Source organism: Thermobia domestica, chromosome 9 (assembly GCF_964235325.1).
Source record: "Thermobia domestica chromosome 9, izTheDome1.hap1.1, whole genome shotgun sequence".
Lineage (NCBI taxonomy): Eukaryota > Metazoa > Arthropoda > Insecta > Zygentoma > Lepismatidae > Thermobia > Thermobia domestica.
Window position 1 is genome coordinate 204,002,143 of NC_137462.1, and position 26,952 is coordinate 204,029,094.

At 35.2% G+C, this 26,952-nt stretch overlaps 1 protein-coding gene across 9 annotated transcripts in view; it reads left to right on the plus strand.

Annotated features, from left to right (window-relative positions):
* The window catches only part of LOC145660548 (mitogen-activated protein kinase kinase kinase 10-like), a 277,801-nt gene extending 260,565 nt beyond the window's left edge, over positions 1-17,236 (plus strand). For all 9 annotated transcript variants that reach the window (XM_081725750.1, XM_081725751.1, XM_081725752.1 and 6 more), the window contains one exon: positions 14,206-17,236. In XM_081725750.1, coding sequence (XP_081581876.1) covers positions 14,206-15,198 — 993 coding nt within the window. In that variant the 3' untranslated portion in view covers positions 15,199-17,236. The remainder of the gene's footprint in view (positions 1-14,205) is intronic.
* The last annotated feature ends 9,716 nt before the right edge of the window (positions 17,237-26,952 follow it).

Genomic DNA, 26,952 nt, shown 5'->3' on the forward strand with positions numbered 1-26,952 from the left:
ATACGATATATTAGGTTGCAAAATAGTATTGAGCCTTTACGGATACGTTTATTGTGATTTACAAGTAACATTATGAAATCACATACAAACCATTTTGTTCGATAATCTTCCATTTTTTCGGCAGTGTCATTATCCCGTCGCTATAAAACTTTTGTGGTTTCTGATCATAAAACGGACACGTCTTTTTTCCCAAACCTCTTTTAAAACTAAATTAACACCATTTAGGGAGTTTTGTAGAGACAGAAACAAATGATAATTTGACGATGCCAAGTTCGGACTATACGGTAGATGCATTAGAACCTCCCAGTCAAGTTTTCTCCATTTCTGACAGGTCATTAAAGATGTATTCGGTCTGTTGTTAGCATGGTACTGTTTGTTGACCAGTTTCTCTTGAATTTCTAGGTGCATTTGCGCTAATTGTCCATAGTACAGGTATGAGTTCACCGTTCTGCCCGGCGGCAGCAGTTCGTGATGCATGATGCCCTTTCAGTCTCACCAAACGCATAGCTTAAGCCTCTTGAGCGTCAGTGTGACTTTTGCACAGGCTGAAGACCTTCTTGCTTCGACCACTATCTTTTCCGCACATTATTGTTGTAAGTTATCCACTTTTCATCACTCGTGATAAATCGCTTCAAAAATGGCCAGAGTTCGTTACGTTTCAGTAGAGATTCATTGAAAGAAATTCGATCGAATAAATATTTTTGAGTCAAATCATGTGGCACCAAAACGTCGAGTTTTTTTTTTTTTTTTTTAGCCAGCTTTCTCTAAATCAGCGTTTCTCAACCTTTTTCAACTTGCGGCACACTACGGGTGTTACTTAGATTCTTGCGGCACACTTACAGATATTAATTGTAAATATAAAACACAGTGGTATTTTTTTCTGTGATTATTGATCTCCTTCTCACAGAAAAGAAAGCTCGAACACTGGTTTCTCCTCGTGGTAAATCATTATGCTTATTTTTCATTCTAATTTAAAAATAGAAAACAACTGCAATGAAATATTGGACTCAGGTTTCTAAAAGTACGCTTTCTTTTTAAAAACTGTATCCAACCTTTTACTAAGAAGGAAGATCACTAAATAACGAACGAACAAACAAATCTCTTTTACTTTTAAAACACAAATGTAGGTAATTTGTCGAAAGGATTGAATGATATTTTGAATTTTCAAGTTGCGAAATAGTCTGCAACAATAAAGAAGCAATAATGGTCATCACAATGACAACAAATACTTTTTTTTTTTTCAACATTAGAAATGTACAGAACAGTAACATAGTATGAAACTTAAAATTGTAGATTCATTGTAGAGGTTCATAGTAATGTGAAATACAAATATACATTTTTCCCTACGTTTTTCAATTTGATTGCTATAAAATTAATAATTTTGTTTCGATTCCTCGCAGCACACCGGCGGTTCATTCACGGCACACCAGTGTGCCGCGGCACACCGGTTGGGAAACACTGCTCTAAATGATTTAACAGTTGGATGATGGATGTTTAGGTCATTGTAGTCATGATTCTTAGATGCCAGTCTTGCTCAACTTCACCCGGAATATCATCCACTTTTACTGTGATTGGTCTCGCAGTGCGAGGAACGTCCTGGACACCGAAAGTTCCAGAACGATAGCGACTAAACCATCTTTTAGCTGTTGCTTTTGTTAACATATCTTGCCCATAAAGATCACAAATTTCTTCACGGATGTGCACAGCATTTGCGTCTTTATCAAAATAAAATTATAAAATGTACCTCAGTTTTGCCGAAAGTTCACACATTTTCACGGGATGATAGCTTACATCTAAATATAAAAACTACAACACTTTTTTTTTCATATACTAGCTTCAGCTGTCAAATGATGTTAGACCTGACCTGTTGCAGCTTACACCCTACGCTGTGGTACAATAACAGCACCTCGTATACAAAAGGCTCAATAAATATATATATATATATATATATACAAATTAAAGTTTTAAAAACAAAATGATAGCTAAGTATGAAAGTTAGGTGGAAACAACTAAATAGACAACATGTGAGTTTTAGATTTGAAGTCTTGTATTAATTAATTTATGTTAGGTATATAATGTATAGATACATAAAACTAAAATATGGGATTAAAAGTTTCGTATAGTACTGAGAAATACAAACATAACAAATCCCAAAGCTTCTTTGCGTTTGTGTAACATTACAATTAAACTAAGTCAATATAATTCTTAAAAGTTAACATCACAATTCAGGAACGACAGCACTGGCCAAATTTACAGTAAATTCCTCAATGGTAGTTTTTATTTATTTATTTATTTATTTATTTATTGTTGCTCTGACAAGGGGGTAGTCCAGTAGTAAAAGGTGCGATGTGGTGGATCATTCCACCAGTATTTTTATTACTTACCCGCCTTCATAGGCTAAAGAGCATAATCATGAGGCGACAAATTAAAGATTTTTCAGGTAAGAACAGGAGCCAATAACATTTATAATAATAAAAGTTTATTGTAATAATTAAAATGAGCAGAAAGAAGGGATCGTCCATTTCAGCTACAGTGCGGTAGATGTGTAGCGTTGTGGAGGGTGTGTAAATGATTAGAGTTTCAAAGATCGGGAACGTCGCAAATGGTCATCAGAAGGTAATAATGTCAGCAGTAAGCAGGGTTTGCCCAAGTGGGCCCAGCCCGAAAAAGCCCAATGGGTTTTTCGGGTTGGACCCACCTGAAAAACCCCGCCTTAAAACCCACCTGCGTTTTTGAGCTTTTTGTTAGCTTATTATTGGTACAACTAAGGTGATCACATTGAAAGTTATTTTTATCAGATTTTGAACTTTCTTTGGGCGAATTAGATGCTCTCATTTTAAGGTAGACAATAGAGATGCAAGGGCTCGGAAAAAAACCGGCTTTTTTGGAAAAAAACTCGGTTTTTTCTGCTTTGCTTTTTTGCTTGGGAAATTTTGGGCTTTTTTCAAAATTCTGCTTTAAATCAATAAAGCAGACTTTGTTTCGCTTCTCTATAACACAGAAAGTCATTTAATTAGTGGTTGATGCCGATAATAATATAAAACCTCGAAAGTAAACCATGAATTTCGAAAAGATATTTTAAACAATTTTACTTTAACATTTTTACATGATGAATTCCAAAGGATTAACCAATGTATATAATAAACACATTTTAACCTCCTATATACAAAAGTAAGCAGAGTTGGCAAGAACCAAGGTTGTTTCTGAAAATGCCAAAAACCCGTTTTGGGGGGGCAGTTTAAACCAGGCTTTTCTGGGGTTTAAACCTGGTTTTTTGATTTTGATATTTTGCTTTATGTATTTGTATTACATATTCACAGAAATAAGTTTGTTTCGCCTTGGTGTTATTATTCAACAACGGGGTTATGCTGGAAGAGGTCCCATAAGCTTAAAGAAGTCCGGTCAGTAAATTTCTTAAATTCAGAAACCCCCGCCCTAGCCATCGGGAAAATCCCGTCATTCTTTTAAATGTAAAACAATAACGGGAAAATCCTGTAAAATTTAATCTATTATATAAAAGAGAACGCACAAATCCTTTGTTAGCTCATCACGCTAATACGGCTGAACCAATTTCTTTCATTTTTGGGGGGTTATTAGGATTTGGACCCTAGATGGTTTTTATCATATCACTTTAATTTTTAATTACCAGTGTCTTGAGATAATTGACCATTCAAGTGTCCATAACGTACAAATCCTTTGTTAGTTCATCATAGGTATAAAAATAAACGTATTTATATGCAACCCGCATGACCGTGTCACTCGGCGGGTTAACATAAATGACAGGCGATATAATGTTAACATTTACTGGAATCTACTATGGTTTTTATCATATCACTTGAAAGCGAAAAAGTAAAAATTATCTAAGTAACAAAGTTTATTGCGTTCCGGGGTGACCGCAGCGAAGCGGGGCGGGTTAACATAAATGACAGGCGATATAATGTTAACATTTACTGCAATCTTCTATGGTTTTTATCATATCACTTGAAAGCGAAAAAGTAAAAATTATCTAAGTAACAAAGTTTATTGCGTTCCGGGGTGACCGCAGCGAAGCGGGGTGAACGCTGCTAGTTTGCATATAAAATTTAAAGGTCAACGTATTATAATCAGTACGCTAAAACTGAGTGACACACAATCATAGTCAACGTCTTGCGAATAAAATCAGAAAAATAAACACACTGCTGAACAAGACTGCACTTATTTAATATAAAAACATATTTACACGTGACGTTTCGATCTTCTATCCAAGATCCTCATCAGACGTGAGTGTACTGAGGTATTAAATTACAAATTTAGTATGTAGGTATCATTGAAAGTCCAATCCAAGCTAATGTTGGAAGCTAAGTAGGCAATCGATAAATTTTACCAATTTTAATCAATATATTTAAGCAACCTTCGCTTCTTTATAAAACAACAGGCATGCAGAAATATATAATTTGGTTTCGTTTTGTATGTTTAGGCTTAACATCCTTACGTAATACCGAGGTTATCAAGGAGAAGACTTTCGCTTAAAGTGACATCCGAAAGAGTACTTGGTTTACACATGAAAGAAGGGTTGTGGTTCGACCGACAATTGAACATGGGACACCTTGATTAAAAGGTGAAAAGGAAATAAGACTAATGCAGATGGTTTGACATGTGAAACGTCACTATGAAGTTCACACGATTCGCATTTTTGTTCTTTTAATTTTTTTAGTTTAAACCAGTTATTTTAAAAAAACAGCTGGTGTAAACGAGCCAACCCTAAGAGTAAAAACTTCTTTCAAAAAATACACAAATAACTAGCAAAATTGTATGTAGTATTTTTACTTCAAAATATTCCATACCCTCTTTTTGAAACAAAATAAAATTAAAATAAAACATAAGAGAAATACTTAGATTTGTATGATACAATTAAAGGCTGCACATGGTTCTGTATATTCTTGAAATTCTACAGTCAAGTTTTTTATAACCACCATCAAGGGCGCCCATCAGGGGGGTTAAGGGGGCGCTTGCCCCCCTAGAGGAAAATGTACTTCAGAATATTGAAAATCCAATAGGTTTTTTACATTAGTTACAGCAAAATTTGAAACTATTTTTGAAACGTCGCTTATACTTCCCCTCCTTGGAAACCATAACATGGGCGCCCTTGACCACCATCACGGTTTACCCAGTCCTCAAGTTTTCTGAATTTTTAACAAGAGGGATTCAACATATCATTACGGAAAAAAAAAAGACTACGGAATATATTTAAGTTAAGCTAAATACAACTGCACAACAAACGTGACTGAGTGGTTGGCTTTTGCGCTTCTATCGGGAAGTCCGGGATTCAACCCAGCATTCGACCATTCTGACAAAGCCTTCCTTCATTCCATCTGAGAATGTAGAAATAGTGCGTGTACTGGCCGACTAGGAGTTTAGGAGTTGGCCGACTTCCTTTCTTATTGTTTTTAAATCGTTATTATTACTAATTACCAGCAGTGACGGTTTTGCGAAGGTTAGAGGATCGGTCTTTCGGACTGAAGCCTGTTCTCCAAAGTTCTGAAGCCTGTGGAATGTCTAAAACGAACGAAATATCTATTAGTTATGCCTTTACTCATAAACTTTAAGCTCCCGTCAAATAAAAATTACGAATGTTTAGAAAAACTAAACATTAGTAGTAAGAAAACCCCTCCCAAAACACTTTTTTAAATTCGCCACTGATTCTCAGTATAAAATGATCTTCAAGGTTGTATCCGGAAGATTATTGCTAAACATATAAACGAAACGAAATATTAGTTATGCCTGTACTCATAAACTTCAAGCATCTCCCAAATAAAATTAGGACTTTTTAGAAAACGAAACAATCAGAGAAACCCGTCCCAAAGTACTTTTCTAAATCCGCTATTGATTATTTGTATAAATTGGTATTCAAGGTTGTATCTGGAAAATTATTGCTAAATCATTGCACAACTACAGTATAACAGAAATGTGCAAATACGGTTTGACGGACATATTGAAAAACGTATGCTTTGACAGATATATAGAAAAACGTATGTTTAACTTTCGTGCTAGAAGCTGGAGTACTAAGCTCTTAGAAATGAAACACGGATGACAAACTAAAATGATCTAGAGAAGGAAAAAAATGTCGATAACTCAAAAGTTAAAATAAAGTTAAATAACCTGTAAAATTGCATTCAAATACTACATTCTTCATGTTAGCTTTAATTCGTAAAATATGTGCTCCATCCATCTTGATGGTGAATTACAGAGCTAAATATGGCATTCAGGTCGTGGAAATCTTATCTAACTATAGAATATACTATAAGAAAGCTATTTGGATAGAAAAATCATGAAAATGAAAAAAGCCAAAATTTCCAAAATTCTCGGTTTTTTTCCAAAAAAGCCGGCTTTTTATGTGAAAAAAACCATCGATTCAAAAAAGCCGGCTTTTTTGCATCTCTAGTAGACAACAACATTCAACATAAGACCTTAATAAAGTTCTGAATAAACTGAATGAATGAATAATAAAAAAAAAACTCCCCTTAGCTTGAGATAATTATAGAACAAATTAATTGTGGATTATGCTTATAGCCTATTTGAAGTAAAATAAGCAATTCTATATTTTAGAAAAATACTTTCCGTGAATAGTGTGCTTGCTGACTCGGCGCCGCCGAGAGACGTTATCCCTCATACGTTGACGGGTTTAAGGTCATAGGTGCCGGTACGAACAGTAAAAATGTAAATACATTAGTAAAACTATTAGTATTATTCCTTACCTTTGGTGGTAACAAAAGTATTCAGTAAAATTTGGTTTTCCAACAACAACAATTTGGTTTTCCAACAATAACAATTTGGTTTTCCAACAACAGTCATTTGTTGCTACCCTTCAAATAAGCATTCTGTAGAATCAACACCAGCAATAGCATAGATTTCTTGTCAAAATTAAGAAACTTAATGCTCGGAGCTCCCAAGACTACGTAACTGTTACTATTTCAAGTGCTGAATTCAAACTTCAGTATTAATTGAAGTTTCGATGTACAGTAAAGCAAGCTTCATTTTCAGGGAAAACTTGTCGTGAAAGCAGTGTTCGGGAAATTCCCGCAATGGAATGCACAAAGCATCGAAAGTGAATACTTCAACAATAAAGCTATTTATTTTACGCTGGAAGATATTTAATTTCGTTTATTACATTTTGAAACATTTACTTTATAAATTATGAATTATAGGCCTATATTTGTTAATTGTTTTAAATTAATTTTCGGAAAAGAATAGGGTTGGTTTTTCACCGACCTGGCCGGAAATATTGCTGTTATTTTGATTAAAGCCGGTGACCGGTGCAAACTTCGTACCAGCCCATTTATGACCAGTTTTTTCAAACGTGTATCTAGTTCAAAGTATAGATTTAAAACGTAACTTTCATTCTGCAAATCCAAAACTCACCTTTCACCATCTATCAACGATTAATATATTTTGTTCATCTGCTTACATAATTTTGAATAGTTGACAGGGACTGTATCACGGAAAACTTGAAATTTATTTGTAAGGAACTTTATGCATTTATTGAGGGAAAAAAAAAAGGACTTCTTAAAGAAATTCCTGTAGTTGATGTGTAAGTTGAAAGAATAAATTTCATTTTCCAAATACAAAATTGTCACGTAAGGATTAATTTATTCATTTGTTTCGATAATTTTAAAGAAGTGGTGATAAATACAAAAAAAAAAAAAAAAAAAAAAAAAAAAATATATATATATATATATATATATATATATATATATATATATATATATATATATCAATGTCGATTTCAGTTTCTCATTTATAGTAAGGATGGCCAATTCTGGAATTCGGAAAAATTTCTGAATTCTGGAATTTTCCGAAATCCGGAAAGTGAAATTTCCGGAATCCGGAAAATTTTGGCCATTCCTAATTTATAGCATTAAGCTTATTATTGAATGTACTAAGGATATGCAGAATACAGGTGCTAATGCACTTTTGTTCACGATAGTATTTTCCTTCCCACGGAGGAAGGGTCCGAACAGAGATACGTTACACTTAGACCTATATCATAGGGAATTTTGCGGGGGTGCGGTTTTTCTATTTTCCATAGTTAGCAAACACTAGAAAAGAACAGTCTTACAACAAGTGCTCGGGAAATTCCCGTAATTGAATGCAAAAGCATCGAAAGTGAACTTCAACAATAAAACCATTTATTTTACGTTGAAAAATATTTATTTCATATAAGACATTTTGATGAATTATGTCTTTGTTTCAAAATAATATAGCTATTTGGTATTCGTATTTGCCGAACGTCACTCAGGCTCCTGGGATGATCTACATTTGTTGATTTGTCTGCCTGTACTACACAGTGTTCAACTTTCTGTCTTTTAAATTTTCAGAATACAAACTGGAGACACTCTAAATTTTCTGCATAGATTTTGGCGGCATACGAACGTAAAATTACAAAATGGCTCTTTAAAAAAATATAGCGGATATCCACGCTACAAAGGGCAGTTTTCGGTCTTTCAAGTTGAAATTTTCAGAGTAAAAGAACGAGAGACTAAATTAGCTGTATATATTTTGGCGGCATAAAATTTCAAAATGGCGGCCATTATTCAAAATAGCGTGTATCCATGCTACAGGGTACAATTTTCGGACTTTTTAAGTTCAAATTTTGAGGGTAGAAGCACGAGACATTCTAAATTTGCTGTATAGATATTTTCGGCTATCCAATAAAAAATTTCAAAATGGCGGCCATTTTTTCAAAACAGCAGAGAATAGAAAAATGTTGCAAGTTGTGACAATGACAATCTTGAAATGTAAATCATATTTTAACATTTTTACCCCAAAGACATTGAAATATTTCGAAAAAACCCAATTAAACCCGATAAAACCCAATTAAACCCGAAAATACCCGAAAAAACCCACATGGGCCCAGGTGGGTTGGGCTTTTTCAAAAATACCCGGGTTTTTTCAAACCCTGGCAGTAAGGAATTCAGCTCTGGTCGTGTCAGTGAGTTATGAAGTGTGAGAAAATAACACAGTGTAGGAAGGTGAAGAAATACACATAATGCCCGGTCCCGCCGCATTAGACAGTAATACCTGCATTTGACGGCGTTTCAAAGGGTCCACATTATAAAATTGCACGATATCGGCTGGGCGTTTCGAGCGATTCTCAAACATGAGAGATATTCTGATGTTACCATGGCCCGATGTTTGGCCGGTGGATACATGAAGGCACCAAAGAACGGCGTGAATGTTTCAGTCAACCTCTACGGACCACTCCTGTAACGTCCGCCTGTCATCTGTACATCCTGTACCATCCCGCACCTTCTCTTGACTGGTATCAGTTGGATTGTAGGTGCACTGTCCCCTGCATAGATTGTAATTAACACCAGTGCATAAACGGGAGCGTATGGAGTGATGTCGCACTCGTACAGCATGAAATCGTCATGAATGACAACGGATCGTGTTCAGTGATGAGTCTCGATTCTGCATTACAACAGATGACCATCTTGTAAATGTGTGAGGCGCCCGGGGAAGAGATCACACCCGCCAATATTGTGAAACGTCACACGGGTATTACTCCTGGCATCATTATATAGGGAGTCATCGTGTATGACTTTGGCCCACCTCTCGTATTAATTCATGACATCTTGATATCACATCGATACGTGAAGTAAGTTTCTGCATTCCCATGTGTTACTCCTCTTGTGAGATCACGCTGGTACGATCTTTCAACAAGATAATGAGGGGACGCGGTGGCTCTGTGGTAGAGCGTTCACCTCCGGTGCTTGGAGTCCCTGGTTCGATCCCAGCTCGCACCGTGTGGACTTTATGGTGGACAAACACCGTGCTCGTGGGTTTTCTTGGGGTTCTCCCGTTTCCTCCCACTTTCTTAATTCCGCCATTTCACTCATCTCTCATCATCACCGTCTCCTTTAGCCTAACCGGCATAACAGTGGGACGTAAAACTTAAAGACTTTTCAACAAGATAATGCTTGGCCACATACGGTACATGTGGGTATAAACTGTCTACGTCATTAAGGTTAAGGTTCTTCCTGAAATGAAATGAAATTTTTGAGTTTTACGTCCCACGATTATGCCGGTTAGACTAAAGGAGACGGTGATGATGAGTAATGAATGAAATGGTGAAATGAAGAAAGTGGGAGGAAACGGGAGAATCCCGAGAAAACCCACGCACACGGTGTTTGTCCACCACAAAGTTCACTTGGCGGGGGCTGGGATCGAACCCGGGACCCCAAGCACCAGAGGTGAACGCTCTACCACTGAGCCACCGCGGCCTTACTAACAAGGTCACACCCGGTGGATGTTTTAGACCAGCTTGGACGCCAATTCGGTCCTACTGCAAATCTGCAAGATCTCAAGGTGCACTTAACAGCTACGGATGAACTTGCTTCAGGCAACAATACGACGGTTCTACGACTTACTTGCAATCCCAATCCACGCATGCAAGATATTTTCCGGAAACATTGTAATATGTATATGGAAGGAATGGAAAAGAAAAATAGTAAATTAAAGCCAAAAATAATATTTAGTCACATTAGTATTATCCTTGAACAATATGGAGAACTACTTTAGTGGACCATAAACTCCTTCTCTTCCCAATTTCAGAAGTTTTTTTTTTTTTTTGTTTGTTTTTTTCTTTTCTTATCTCCATCATAAGAGTCTTGTCACTCCGCTGGGCCACTTTCTTGGAGATTTGGGTCCAAATGTTTAAAAGAAGTTAAATTTGTGGCTGGTTCTGGTCTTCCTCGGTACTCAGCTTTGCAGAGGGCCCAATATTTTTCAATCGGCCTCGCTTGGGGAACGTTAGGGGCGTTGTCTCTGTTTTGAACGAAGTCGATGTTTTTTGCTTTCAGGTAGTCGGTGACTATAGTAGCGTAGTGACATGTTGCCATGTCCGGCCAGGATAGGATATTGCGACCGTTAATAAAATGAAGCAATCTCTTCTCAATACATTCATCGGTCATTTTGTCTGTGGTATAAATGTCTGCGGTCATTGTGGTCGTCGAAATGTAAGGTGCCGAAACCCTTTCCTCAGCATCCATTGCTTGCCATATCAGGTATTGCTTCGGAAACTTCGCTCTGGCCTTGAATTTGAATTTTTCCCTAACCTATGTTTTATCTCAACATGAATAGTATTTACGTCCCACAACATCATCAGGATCGACAGAACAGTACGTCTCGTCATCAGTCACCAGTATTTTCAATGACGTTGAATCTTTTTTTTTTTTTTCAGCAATTTTGCGGCAGTTTCTTTGTGCACTTTTCTTTTATTCTTCCGTATACTTTGGAGCCACTTTTGCTTTATATGTTTTGAAGATCAATTTTTCTTTTTTGATTCTGCGTAGGGTAGTAGGCGGTAACTTGTTTTCGGACCAATTCGCGGAGACACACTGGGATTCTTCAAAAGTTCCAAGTCAACTTTCTTCATTACTTGTTGGTTCATCACCCGCGCCCGACAGCCTGGTGGCTTCTTGTATTTGGCACTGCCGATGTCCTCAAGCCTTCATAGAATACGATAAATAGTATTCCGGGCAACCTCTTCACTGATGAAATGGCTATACTTCAGTTTTCGATCTTTGCTACACACATTTTGAAAGAAATGGCAGATTCTTTCTGCGTCCTTCTACCCACTTCGCTTACCCATTACCATACCTTAAGCATTACACAAACACAACTTCATACTCTGTAAACGAGATTCAATCTGCCGTCTATATGCACACTCAAACTGGTTTCACTTAGGTTTGTCACGTGTCACGCGTTTAGTCCAATCATGCTACAATGTTTCCGGAACAGACCTTATGTGTGCCCGAGGGGTGCTACACTCGCAACACGTATTACGCTCGTACAGCAGATTGATCCGAGATTGTAATAATTACAGTAAAATTGTATAGCCCTGCAACCCATGAAGTACGATTTCATTCAGAGTGCGTATTCAGAAGAGGATGAGGAGGGTGTAGATATTGATTGTCACCTTTCTTAAGCCTTGTGTACGTAAGCTCCATATTAACTCCAAGATGTAAAATACATATTTTAGAATTTCATAAGTGGCAACAGGGGTCCTGCTCTTTCTCTGTGTACGAAGTTTAGTTCAGGAGTGTTTTAACGTATCAAAATTTTCACGTTTTGATTCCCATATGAGTTCACATGTTTTGCTTATATATGGTGCAAATTGAGAACACACCTGTATTGTAGTGCAACTATGTAATATGGTTCCGTAACATCACTGGCAACTGAAGAAAATTTTCCCATATTGCAGTTAACAGACCCTTAGTTCTTGAAAGCTAGATTTCATTTAATTCTTTTAAATATTGATACAGTTTAAATATTGAAACTTATAAATACAGGTTTACTTTGTTTATATTAAAAGTTAGACGTGTTTAACTGAACTCTTGTTAACGTAATGCCTTTGCATCTGTTTCCTTTTCGAACATCTCTTTACGGACATAATTTTGGTGTGTGTGTGTAGGTTGAATGTCTTTTTATGTGAATGCAACTCTCTTAGGTTAGATTAGATAGCTTAAGGTAGGTTTACGGTATTACTTTATGTTTTAATGTATGTGTTCTTAATTTTTGTATATGCTATGTTTTAATATGTATAATGTTGTCTAATGCTATTGAGGCAGGTCACCAAAGAGGCAGTAAACTCTGCAACTAGACAATAATGAGGCCATGGGTCTTAAGAGGCACATCAGTATTTAACACTGCTGTATGCGTGTTGTTTTAAGTTACCCACCAAAATTATTTTATGTTTTAAAATGATAATTTACTTGTAAAGTTAAGACTGTCAAAAAATGTTGATATTAATCGAATATTTGCATGTTGCCTGTTCGCAATTAAAACTCAAACTGTTATTTGAGGAGTTTTAATAAGAATTCATATTGCTTAAGTTTTAAGGAATATGAATATGAATTAAGGAATATGAATTCTGAGAAGTATGATTTTTTCCCCAAAACTTGTAAATTTTGTATAACCTACAGTTATGTGTCCGAATAAAATAGGTAGACATTTTAAATATTTTGTTTCTTTAAACAATTGAGAATCTAGTGTTGCCCATATAATTTTCTTTATTTAGTCTTATTCACAGGATCTAAGATATCTATATGTGTACAGTGGTACAGTGCATGAAAGAGCAGATCGTTGTATAGCATATATGATCTTACTGACGAATTCAAAAGTGCCACTACAGGGTTTAAGCTTGTTTTCTTAATGTGACCGAGGATAGATATAACTGAGCAATTTTCCCGAATTTTAAATGCAGATATGATTTCATGTTTTTGTTTGTTTTATTTTCTTTGCGCTATCTTTGTCAGAATTTACTTCGTCGAGTTTTAGTCTTCGATTTTTTTTTCTTTCTTTTTTTCAATTGGGTTGGCTTCTATATATTCGGTGATCATCAGTTCCGTTTCAACTTAGAAGTCAATATCTTGTACTGGTAGTCTGGTGTTCGCAACCCTCTCCGCAGAAGGTTACAGATAACAGACCCTTGATGTTCGAGTCAGAGTTGTTATGAAAGATGTCCTCGAAACTTCCTTCAGCTAGAATTTGAGTTCTGTTCTTCCAGAGACATATGAGTGCACAAACCTATTGCTGATTGTTAGATGCACATCTGCTCTTGCCTGTTAGACTGTGTAGAAACCAATCAGTAATATGTTTGAGGAACTCATGGTCTAAGGGAAAGCGAACATCATGAATCCATTAATGAATCGTTAATTAGAAGTTTTATTTTATTTTATTTTACACATCTTTTATTTATTTATTTATTAACCAAAAAAAAAACGTTTACGAAACGATTATAGCATATCACATCAAGAAAATATCAGTCAGTGGTTGTAGCTCTTTTGTAAAGAAATATTAAGTGCTTTAGTTGTACATAGGAGCAAAAAGCAAATAATGAGAGCGAATGTTACTAAATTAGTTTTATTGGTGTTAATTAATAATTAAAGAATTATAATTGTTTATAAATAATGTATACATATTAACAATTAAAAGTGAGATAAAAAATCTGCATTTTTTATATTCAAAGTTTATTGATTATCAGTTATTGACGATTGGTAATGGATAATCAATAGGTGATGAGTTAGTCGATATGGACCGAATATTCATATCCATTTACAATATGTTAGGCATTTATATTTGGTATTGTTGGTTATTAAAAAAAAATGAAAGTAATGCTGTGAATTCTTCTATTAGTAACCAGTTTTGTTAATTATCTGTTTTCAGGTAACGTACGGCCCACAGATTCCAAGCTCTTCAGGTCTTCCCTCATCTGCATTAGAACGTTCAATGTATGTGCCAGTAGACTATGTACAAAATGAAAGTTGTGTATTAGATAGACCTCATTATGTGAGTCAGTATTGCCCAAGGCCAGAATTGTATAGGACTGATTCATACCCGTATAGTGATTATAAACAGGTTTTAGATCATAGTGGACAATCTCATTATATGGAAAGAATGTATCCTTCGGATTATTCTAGTGGTATTCATTACGTGGAACATATACATCCAGAGTATGTACAGCATCCGGATGGATATCATGCTTATGATAATCCCAGCAGCAGTGTGAGTAGCAGCAGCACAAATCCACGGACACCCTCAAGGCTGTTTGGCCACCGACGAACTCCTTCGAATGTTTCCAATGCCTCTACTAATACTAACAGCAGTAACGTGAACCCGAGTTTTCGTTTAGAGGATGAAGGAGATTCCCAATACAATACCCCTACACACCGAGGAACTCCGTTTGATTATGACTATCGTGCCGGTCCTCATGGTGCATTGGTTTCCTATTATTCTCGACAGAATTCCCACGAAATGGAACGACCAGGAACATTAGAACTTCCTCGGATGAGATCCAGTCTACGCAAATACAACTATAGTCCTGGTGGTATAGGCAGAAGTTCTCCCAAACCGAACTGGTCGGGATCAGGAGCTGGTACTCCAACGAACCCCACGCCGCCAGACAGCATGACGAGTGAAGATAGTAGTTACGTGTCTGCCAAGGATAGTTCATACTCAAATATGTCATCAACACGGGTACGTTTCTCCCCAATCACAATGACTGAAAAGGAGGAGACTACTTTGTTAGACATTCCTGTGCATGGTCAAACTCAGGACAATACAGTGCCATTACAAGCCGTGAGACATTTGCGGATGAGTTCAGATTCTAGGTCGCAGAAGCCTACAATCACTGAACTAGAACGTGAATTCCTTTCTTAGCATGAAGTTAGCCTCGAGCGAAGAGTTTATTGTGTGATGAAGTATGTGCCAGACTATCGCAGAAGCCCAGTGAAGAAACATAAAAGATGGTATTAAACAACTAAACAACATAAAATATACTCGAGTAAAATAAATTTATTTGCTTTCTCCTCTTTTTTCCGATAGAAAAAGCTTGTTTTATATTATATGTAAAAGGTTCACATAAAATCAGTTTTATAAAAGAGGAGAAAGTTCACCATCATAGTGCCTGATGAAAATTTACTTCCACTTTGAAACAAGAATAAAGAATGTGCCATTGTTTTGGTAGATTTTTTTTTATTATTATATATTTTCAGCACTCACTCGTGTTCCGTTTCATCTGTGCATATACTCTTGTCACTCAAATTCCACCTGTTTTTAGTACTCGTAAAATGATAACATTTAAAAATGGATAATTGTGATAAGTGCAATACTGAAAAGAAAATATGTTTATTCAAGAAGTGCAAAATAATTCAATAATATAGATTCTGCATTTTTCACTTGATTTCGTAAAGAAAAAGAGAGAGAAAAAGATAAAAGGCTATTATTGTAAAGAGAAAAAAAATGAAATCGATTTAAGGTAGCTCATACTTGAGCCATGTATTATTATCTCATTTGCATGCAGAATATGTAAATTGTGATAAAAAGCTGGTTTATGTCCAGGCGAAACAAAATTTATGAATGATAATTACTATTACTATTATATTATGTAATTGCCATATCAAAGTGTGAGTTAAAAATATGTTTTGAAAATAATAAAACGTTGTAAATATGGGTTACGTAGCTTCCTGGGGAGGCAGTGATGAACATTCCAAAATTAACTATTAATTCAGTATATAATTATAAACATATACATTGGTTATTATACCAATTATTTCCTGATTTGGGAAAGAACAAGGCCGTACATACCTCATATTTTCCATTCAAATAAACTTGAAGCATTCCACGCAGCTGGAATATGTAGAAATAACACTGTTTTGGTGCTAGAGTAATTTCGTATTGAATTTTTTTTTAAAGGTGTTTTTAATTATTTTTATTTTGCTCAAAGTACGTGCTTACTAGCACTGATTGTGGAACAATTGGAGCAAGTATGCAACATTATTATATTATTATGATTATTATTATTACTATTATATAACACTTTGGCAGAAAAAGTGTCAAGAAAAATATATATATCAGGCAGTAATCTGTTCATTCATAAACGATGGTCACAAGCTTTTGTGATAATTATCCTATAAAATAAAAGTTAAAAAAAAAAAAAAAGTGAAAATGAAATCAATTCTAAAGATACAGGTGTTGTGTTTATTACGTTACTTAACTTCAAAATAGCAGGCAGCACAATAAGGCATTAGCCTTGTGTTGCACAGTGTGTCTGATATTTATAATCTATGCTAGTCTGTATACATATTTAATAATGCTCAGTCCTTCTCAGATACATTCTTTATTCTCTTTGCTTAACATAAATTTAATATAAGTTTTCTTCTTTGGAAAAAAGAAAACAATCATACTAAAATCACGTGACCATAATACGAATTCAAATAAATATCACCCTCCTACTGGGTCGGTAATTTAGTGAAACAGTCAGCAATAATACCGTTATATTAATATTTTCGAGATTTGTTGCTATTAAAAAGGAGATTTTGACTTCATCAAATCATCAGCGTATAAACAGAGATATTGCCTGAAACTAAAGGTTTTTCCAGTTCTTTTATGTGTTAAGACTTAATTCCGTATCATCAGGTGATAAATTGCATTCCATTTTCTCTTTTTCTGGAAACCTTTTTATTATATTCGTAATGCTGTACATACAGTTTTTTGTATGTATATTTTTTAGGTTGTGTTCTGCGTTGTGTAATAAAAAAAAATCTTGTTCATCACATGACGTATGTGAGATAATGTGATTGCGCGCGTATTATATATATATATGTGTGTGTGTACGAAAGAGAGAACGTTATGTACATAATTGCTTTTGTTGTGCTGTCTGCTGATCTTCTGTAAATATACTTTTGTTTAAAACATAGCGTTGTATTATATTTCTAAATACCTTAATATTGTTTGCCAACCGTTTCCAGTATGGGCTCTACCTCGATAGATATACTTCACAGGAACAAGTAAGATACCTTTATACTCCTGCTATTGAATGTGGTTCCATTTTCTTTTATAAACCGAGAAACTTGGGCTCAATGGAATTAAGTCGTAGTTCTGAAAATTCATTAAACCTCTTCCTGTAGCAGGTTTTTGATTGAATCTAAAAACATTTTGTTTCAGTTATGGTCATGAAATCGTAAGGTGTTAGCTATATTTTCATCCAATCGTATAATGAAGAGTGACACAAGCTATATAACGCTTCATCCGAAATTCAGGAATTGATGCCTTAATGATAGCTTCCAAAATAATTATGTAACAGTTCAGTTTGACAAGAATATTGCGACCCACCGATATTGCCTCAGGGCGCATCAGTGGGTTGCTACCAATAGGTTGAGAATCGCTGTCTTAATGTCATTAAAAAAAGGAGAAGGAAGGACAAAAATACATATAAGCTTCAACATAAGAAAAAGTATAGGCTAAGTTGAAGTTTATTTATATTGAACGTAAAATTTTGTAATAATCAGTTTATACATATGCCAAATTTGGTACCTTTATAAATAATGTAAGTAAAAGGCTAATAGTCACCGCAAGAAACAAACCTCATCACTAGGAAGTACTTTTGAAGAACATTACTTCCACTTTGGTTCTTCGAAAGTACTTCCTAGTGATGAGGTTTGTTTCTTGCTGTGACTATTAGCCTTTTACTTACATTATTTCTAATCATTATCACGCAATATAATGATAATTTGTTCAACGGTTCGATGTTAATAAATTTGCTTGCAATTTCCTTGCTTTGTCTCCTCAACTACGCAGAATGAAAATGTAGTAAGAGTTAAATTTCTTCCGTGCTTCACCTCCATTAGAATGGAATTTAGTAAATCCTGGGACATTAATACAGTAGTTCTACTTACCTATATGCTGCAGATTGTGGTTGAACACCATCACCATATGTCTGCTGCTGCAGCATATACGTATAAATACATATATATACGAAACCCTGTCAACGAAGACTGATTTTTATTTATTTATTTTTATTGTGCACAACGAAGAAACATTGTTAAAACAATGTTATATGATAAAAACGTATGCTGCAAGTTCGCTCGCGGATGTGTCTGTACACAATCCGCGTAGGATAGATAGATATAAGATGGATAGGTAGGTAGATCGATATAACTCTCTTAGGAAACAAGCCATATAAGGTAGACAAAAGCGAATTTTTTACTGGATACTACAAGTGACAAGTAGAGATCTACACAGCATCATAATACGAAGTGGTATGACGAAATTAGGTAGTACTGCGAATATCTTGGAAACGAATTATCCAAAATAGGTGCTTGTCAAAACGTATTGGAAAGACTTTAATCCAGCAAAGGATCGACAACTTTTGATAATGGTATATATGCGTTTCAAATATATATATATTTATATATATATATATTTTAAAAAAAAAAAAACCCTCACTACTACACTTATGTGAGCCCAGTTGTCATTCTTGATATTTGAGCATTTGAGATTGAGAAATAAACGCTTATATCTTGTTCTGAGAGATCATAAGCTTAACCCTGTAGCTATAAGAAATTCTAAAACCAAAGACAGTTAAACTAAAATTAACTGTTCTTGGGTATAACGGGGTAAAATTTACTGTTATGTCTGGGTATAACAAACTGTTCTGCGAACTCGAAATACAAGTATTTTAACAACCGGTTCTAGCGAATCGGCTGAATAGCACCACTTCTAGTAGAGTTCATTAATTTTGAACACTGTTTTAGTTCGCGTATTTTCCGTCGATCAAGTCATCTGTGGCGGTCTAAAAGAAATATCAAAATTCTATAATCAACAAAGCAAGGTAAGTGTAGTGCCGTAACTGTCATATAAAGGTGCGTATGCTAACCGCTTAGCCACGAGGAAGTTCTGGTAGGAGGTCAAGTTCATGCTAGACCCTCGACTTGAAGCACTAACGAAAAAAAAAAAAATAGTGTTCGTTTGTGCACGAAATGCCATTACAGAGTTACAAGCAAAAAAACTGGTAGTGGGGCCAGGTTCACGCTGGTCCACGATTTCAAGCGCAAACGATGAAAATAGTGTCGTTCGTTAGTGCATCGTATGTGCTCATTTGTGCGTGAAACCCTTTTCGTTTGTGCTTCAGTAATTACTGAGATATGAGCCAAAAACTGAAAGCATAGTTGGAAATTGGATATAAGTAAGTTATTGTTATATTTTTCATTTTTTTTTTTTTCCTCAATAGGGTAATAAGGTTTTTGCTACGAGAGAAATCTTCCGAAAAATACTTCTGTGTGAAACAGGCCTTAAACCTGATAGTATTGAGAGAGTATTTTAGGAAGACCCAACCTTACAAACCTATCAAGGAGGTTGTACGGTGTACACCTACCTAATATTTTTATAGTTCAGCATATATTTGTAAACACCAACACGTCTCTCTTATTTGTAAATAAAACAACATGCTCTCTTACTACAACAAGCAAGCAGACGACAGGCATCATCATCATCATCAGATCATATGACAAGAGGAATATTAGCACTATCGCTTTCCAGAAGAGGGTATAAAACAAGCTGTAAAACCTTCATCGGCATCTGTTTCGGCTGGTCATCCCTGCTCTCTTAGCTTGCCTGGAACTCCTGTCCACTTAACTTGCCTCGAGGTCTGTGGGAACTCAACTGCTTTCTTTTCTTGCCTGGAGCTCTTTGCTTTCCTTATCCATTTAGCTTGCCTGGCGTTCTGCAGGATCTCAACTTCTCTTTGCATGCCTGGAGCACTGAGAGTTCCTAAATCATTACCACTTACCTTCCCTTGGCCGCCTCGGCTTTGGACCACAACTATAATGACTTTGTGTGTTATATTTGTATATAACCAGAATTTTATGATAAAAGGTTTGTGGGAGAAAACTGAATCCCATGTGTTCATTGCTCTACCTGCTACCTTATCAAAGTAATCTAACAATATTGATTTTAATTCAAGGATGCAATAGAGGTGTAAGAGGAGGGGGCGGTTAAGCAATATTTTTGAAAACGGTCGACCATATACCTACCAAAATTCTAGTAATACATAGTTATAATGCCATTACAGGTATAAAAATATACATTCTGGATTTAAACCTAGAAAAAGCATCTACAGATTTGTTCTGTTACGAAAAGAAGAGATGGAAATCAATATCACTCCTTACCCAAGTAGTAAGTTTGTTTCACTATTACTTACCTAAACCAATCTAATCTTCTTTATCTAAAATCACTAATGTATGATAAAATGGTCTACTTAGCGTGATTCAATCTGGTGGTGCTTTAAAAAGACAATCTTTGCCATATTTCTTTGATTGTGAAAATAGCTAATTGCTAAAGCCTTTGTTTTCTAAAATAGTGTCACAGGGACACACGTTCAAGTCTTGATCCATTCTCTCTCTCTCTCTCTTAATCAATAAGACAATAGTAACTACTCTTCATGAAATAACAAAACATAGAATTTGGAAACAAGCAACCAAATTGTCTTACATATGTTTTCAAACTGGCATGACCTTGGAAAAGCTTCTAAAAACACATTCAAAGTTGTAAAGAAACATTCATTGAAGTACGTAATGATACAGTGTTTCGAAACTACGCATAGGTTGAGCATGTCTTGGTTATGACACCTACGTTTCCATACGTAAAAGAACCCTTTCAATGAAAGGAAAGACAGCGAACACATTTTTCGCATCCATAGTAGAATAAAAAAGAGAAAGGGTTAAAAAAAAAACAGCATTTGCAATGGATATGAATGTCATTATATATTGGAAATTCAGTATTTCTTTAGGAGCTCAGCAGGTGTGTTCATGTTCGTTTAGTGGTAAAGTGCGGCTCTAAATTCAATTCTCGTTTGGGACAAACTATTTGGTTTGTAATGATATATTCCTCAATGCATGAATGATTATATAAAATAATTACATTAAAATAAATAAGTTGTATGTATATTCATACAGTCATTTCAGGACATAAGTAATAATTATGTTTCATATATAACATATGAGATGATGTGCGTTTATTATATGTGAATGCTAAATACAATTAAGTAAATCGTGTGATAGCAATAAATAAGTGCGCAGTATATCTGTATGCAACTATTTGTCATGCGGGGGGTACTTTTCAATATTCTCATTATAGCATGGGATTTATGTTCTTGAAATATAGTGAGAAGCGTAAAAAAAAACATTGCAGGTATATTCGAAACCAGAACATGATTCAAGGCAGCATGTTCACTATCCCCAAAACCAGGTCCAGAGCAAGTTTATGATTCCAACATGCCACTTCAAGAAAGTAAATTGTGCTTTAGTAAAGAAGACAAATTTTTCCCACAAGTTTTCAATTCAATACTCTGAAATGCTTTTTTATATGGAAGTCGTTAGTCTTCCTCTCTCCTATCTGTATTTATGTATATATATATATATATATATATATATATATATATATATATATATATATATATATATATATACAGGGGTAACAAAAAGGTACAGCAAAATTTCAGGGGTGGATTCCTTATGGGTAGACAAGCCAAAAAAAAAGTTCATGTGACCATATGTCGGAAAGTGCATCGTTAGAGAGTTACGGCCATTGAGACGCCTGACGGTGTGAAATAGTCACATTCTGGTCGATCCTTAATGTGACTGGATTTAAATTTCAATAACTCAGCCTATAATTAAGCTAAGATAATAATTTTGGTAGCAATGTGTTCCTGAAGGATGAAGTTTTCCGCCGATATGCATTTTATGAGTGTACCCCCAGGGGGGGAAGGAATGACAGATTTACATACGCTGTTTTTGCCCTTGCGCAGTTTTTGTCCAGGCTGTATTTGCATGCGCGGTTTTTGTCCACGCTGTATTTACACGCGCTCTTTTCGCTCAACGCTGTTATTGTTTGCGCGGTTTTGACCTAGAACCTTGTCAATACAGCAACCTCGTTAGGTCATTGTTTATGTAGGCCTATTGAATATAGCACACTGATATTTAAAGTTTATATTTTGTACATATAATAGAGTGAAAACGTGCTAAAATAGCAGTTAGTTGTTTTCTATTACGGGAGGACGTTGTCATTCCCTACATTGTTCGCCGATATGAGATCGTTGTCAAGCTGTTAAGACAATTGTGGTAGTCCAGTCACTTGAAGGGCTTGAGGGGCTAGGAGAATCATCATAGCAAGGAATGGAATTCATTGCAGTCTTCGATAATCAGCAATCACTCTACGCCAGTGACGACTTAAGTTATACTCTGTCCCGCTTGTGAAGTAAATATCAATGTATTTAAATGATTCGAACTGTGAGAATACTAGTGAAAGGGCATAATAATACCAATAAAATTTTAAGTGTTTCAATCATTAATTATCTTAATATCGCGCTTAATGTGTGCAAGTGTTCATGTTGTACTCTCATATATATTTTCTCGAGATACACAATATTCAGTATCCAGGTAATGTATTCGGATTTCTTTTAGATGATTGTTGACATTACATCAACCTCCTACATCGTTGAATGTACGACATTTATTAGTTCAGGAGAGAAAAGAATTTTAACTTCTCCATGTTTAAGACTTAAAGGACACCGCTTAGAGCTTATGGAAATTCGGTTTCCGTTAAATTGGCCGGTATTGTAGTATGTTGTGTATTTTGGTACCCCGATGAAAAGTCTCAATGGGCACGAATCCCTAAAAACCTCACGTTTTTGAGATATCCGCTAATTATTATCGTCACTTAAAGACACACCCACTCCCTCGTAAACTGAAAATAATAATTAGGTCTACATGTTATCTATGAAGTATAAACGAGTCTCACTAGAGTATACTAGGATTTTGGGGGCTGCTGATTCCGAATCCGAGGTCGGTTAACCTCCATTACGTCAGGTTCAAGGTCATTTGAAGGTCAAATCGATGGAACGCTGCAAATATCTGAACAAGAAGTACATAAATGTTTTTTGAATCTCTGGATCCGACTGTAATTTTCTTGACACGACAAAATAATTTCAAGGTCATTGCAGGGTCATTATAAGGTCAAACTTGAAAACCCGTCAGAAAAATCTAAAAAAATTCATAGATATGTTTTAATTTTCATCAGGGGACCAAACTACACAACGTACTACAATATCAACCAATTTAACGGAAACCGGATATCCATAAGCTCTGAGCGTGGTCCTTTAAATTTTTCCTGGGATTACGGGTATACAAAATGTCGAATTCTCCGACACTCAGGGTATTTTTTTTATTTCTTTTTCTTTCCTTTGAACATGATGAATTCCCGAACAGAGATTACCTTGACCAAGGCATGTAATAATTACTAGTCTTCCAGCCCAGATCACAATTTTAAGGTTATCAGAAGTGAATGAGTTTGACGCTTATTCAGCATTCTTTTTCGAAGGCCTGGGAACTAGTAAACGATTACAACACATTCCAGTTAATTTGTATTTAACATTCACATATAATATAATGGCGTTCTGTTAACACGCACCACATCTAAAGCGCACCACCACATTTTAAACATGTAATTACTTGTCTTGAAATCATTGTATGAATATATATACACACAACTGATTTATTTTAATGTAGTGTTTTTATATAATTGTTCATGTATTGAGATATATAAAATTATATACCAAATAGTGTGTCCCAAACGAATATCGAAGTCAGGACTTTACGATTAGCAGTCCCGTGCTTTATCACTGAGCTAACATTAACAACCTTGCTGAGTTTCTATTGTCTACCTAGCAAATGCTGCTGTTTTTCTCCTTTTGTCTTTTTCATTGTACTATGGATGAAAGAACTATGTTCGCTATTGGAAATGTTCTTTCACGTATAAAAACATAGGGGACAAAATCAACATGTAATATACATAGTTTCAAAGAATGTTACTGTTTTCTACACTTAATAACATTTCAACACCTCATATTACATTTAAAAGAAGAAAAACACATCTGCACGATTTTTCCCGATCGTGAAGGTTGGTTTGGGGATTCGAACGTGGCATCTTTGGTTTATTGTTTCCGAAGATAGCCGAAGTTGGATTTGAAAAATGTTCAGCTCAAAACAACCATAATCAATGTCGTCACCTTTTCGGAATAGGATATATATAGTGCAATGAAACTATCATATGAATGAAAAAAAAAAAAGAAAGAAGTTAGCTCAATGGTTAAAAAAAAGAATATATCAAAAAAGATTTTTTTGTCATTAATTTCTAGTGATAAAATGTATGTGTACTTAAGTTAGATAACAAAAGAATTTTGGAATAAACAGTCACACTTATTGTGGACTAATGAGGTTCTCCGGCAGTCACGTAGCGTAAGAAGTAATTAAGTGAACAAACAGGCTGTTACGGAGAACCTCAGGGTCTGGCTGACGAAACTAATACAATATAAAAAGGTAAGGGAGAGGTCCAAGGATCATCTCGGAACAACCAACGGATCTCTCAGCAACCAACCAGGATCTGCTATAACATGGGTGGTTCACCAGCATACTTAATGTAAGTTGTATTTTTCATTTTCATAACTTGCTGTCATTCATATAAGGCTCTAAGCTGGACGAATGGTCTCCTGCGAGAGAACATAATCTAAATTTGTAATTGTAACCTCTAATTCATGTAAAATAAAGTCTTGCTTGTTGAAAAGGAAATTAGTAATCTGTTAACTGTCATCTGACAGGCAAGAGATCACTAACTACCGCATTATTTTAACAATAGGACTTTTCGTTCCGTTTGGTTAGGAATATTGTGAATAGGAGTAAATTTGTAAAATATGTTTATAGAAAGATTACGCACCGACACATACGTACGTTGATAATTCGTAACCCAAGAAATTTAATGAAGTATTGTCAAGTGTTCTTACACTAGAAAGTTGCTTACGCCTTTTCGTTATAGTCTTTTAACATCAGTATTTCACTTTCCTGTCTGGTTTAGAATGGTATGATTTTGGTTCATATATATGCTAGTCTTTCGAAGTACTTGTATTCCAAGCACCTAAACTTACAGAATTTATTTACTAAAAATTTATTTTCCACCTCGTAGCCAAACTTGTGGAAATGATCGCACTCCTAGCTAGGTACGCTCTCACAAAGAATATATGTATATTTTTACATTCTGAAAAGTTCAAAAGCTAAGCTACAATAATTTGCTATCAGCTGATTTAATAACGACAACCTTTCCTATTTCATGTAAGGTAGTATAATTGCAACGCGTCTGTGCCTCACTTTCTCTCTTCTCTGTTTACCTGAGTTCGAAATGGATCTGTCTGCTGTGTTACGAAGGGGAAGGGGTGAGAGAAACAAGTATACCAGAGCTATTACCGACAGTACTCTGCTTCTGAGTCGATACGCACATTAAAGGATATAACTTAAAGTTATTTTGTTATTATGTTCTTTCAGTTCTTATGAATATGAAGATTTAGAAGAAATCTACTACTACTATTTTACAAGAAATTAAATAAATAAACAAATAAAATAAAATAAATAAAGAAGAGAATGATATTCAATCCAGTATCAAAATGCTTTGCGAGTCTGTCTTCTTTCACTCAACTCACTCACCCACGGGGACTCTATTGAAAGAGCTTCCTATTTTATACCATACATTGATATTTTTTATCCGTAGCGCGTCGCTTCAATTGTAAAATTAGTATTCGGTTGTTTCTATATTTGCATACAAAATCTAGATTACGAAGCTAATGTGTTTTTGAGACAATCTAGACGCTAGATTTAAACCAATAGATTAATTTTACTCCCTTTTGTCCCTACCCAGCTCTTTTAATGGGAATTCTGAATTTCCTTTCGCTACTACAAAAATCCCTCGAAAACATGATTACCAGGATTCATTCAATCGAACTTTCTTTTCTGCCTATAATTTTATTATTTTAAACATATTTTTTGGAGCATAATCATACAAGGAATGCTTTCTATCATGACCACTTATTAATCATTCAACTTTAACCAAAAGTGGGAGGAAAAGTGGGAATAATACGAAAAATCGTGAACTACAGTATACGCGCAAGATTAAATGTGCATGGGTGTACATAAAACTGGTTGTCATATATTAACAAGGTATCTTTAGAAAAATCAATAGTATTAGGTAAATTCATTCATTTCTCCGAACACTTTATTACCACATCAATATTGGGCATATCTTCCATTATTTTATCCTTCTTAGCTTCAAGTTCGTTCAGAATGATCTTTATTTTCCTGTCTTCGGCCTATTTTTGTTTCTTTTCCTCTTTCTTTCGTCGTTGATTTGTTGCTTCTTCTAAACGAATACGAGCATTTCATGTATAATGAATTCATAGATTTTCTTACGGATAATTTCTCAACCTTACCACAAGAAGTTACTATACCGTACACAAGTTTACGTGCTACTGAAGTTTGTACTTTTAATAGTCTACTCACATTGTGCATTGATTGAAAACACTCTTTCTGGATTTGAATTTCTATGAGAGAAATCAAGATTATTTTAACATCTCTTAAATCATTGCACTCTGAAATATCAAAATTATTTACCCAAAAGTCTTCGAAATGCTGACTAGTTCTACGAGTAGAATACTGGCTCATAGTGGTTTCACAATTGGATTTCAATTAAATTTTTTGAACTGCCTCACAACTGCATCCATTCTGCCCTAATGCCATCTAACTAATTATTTTCAAC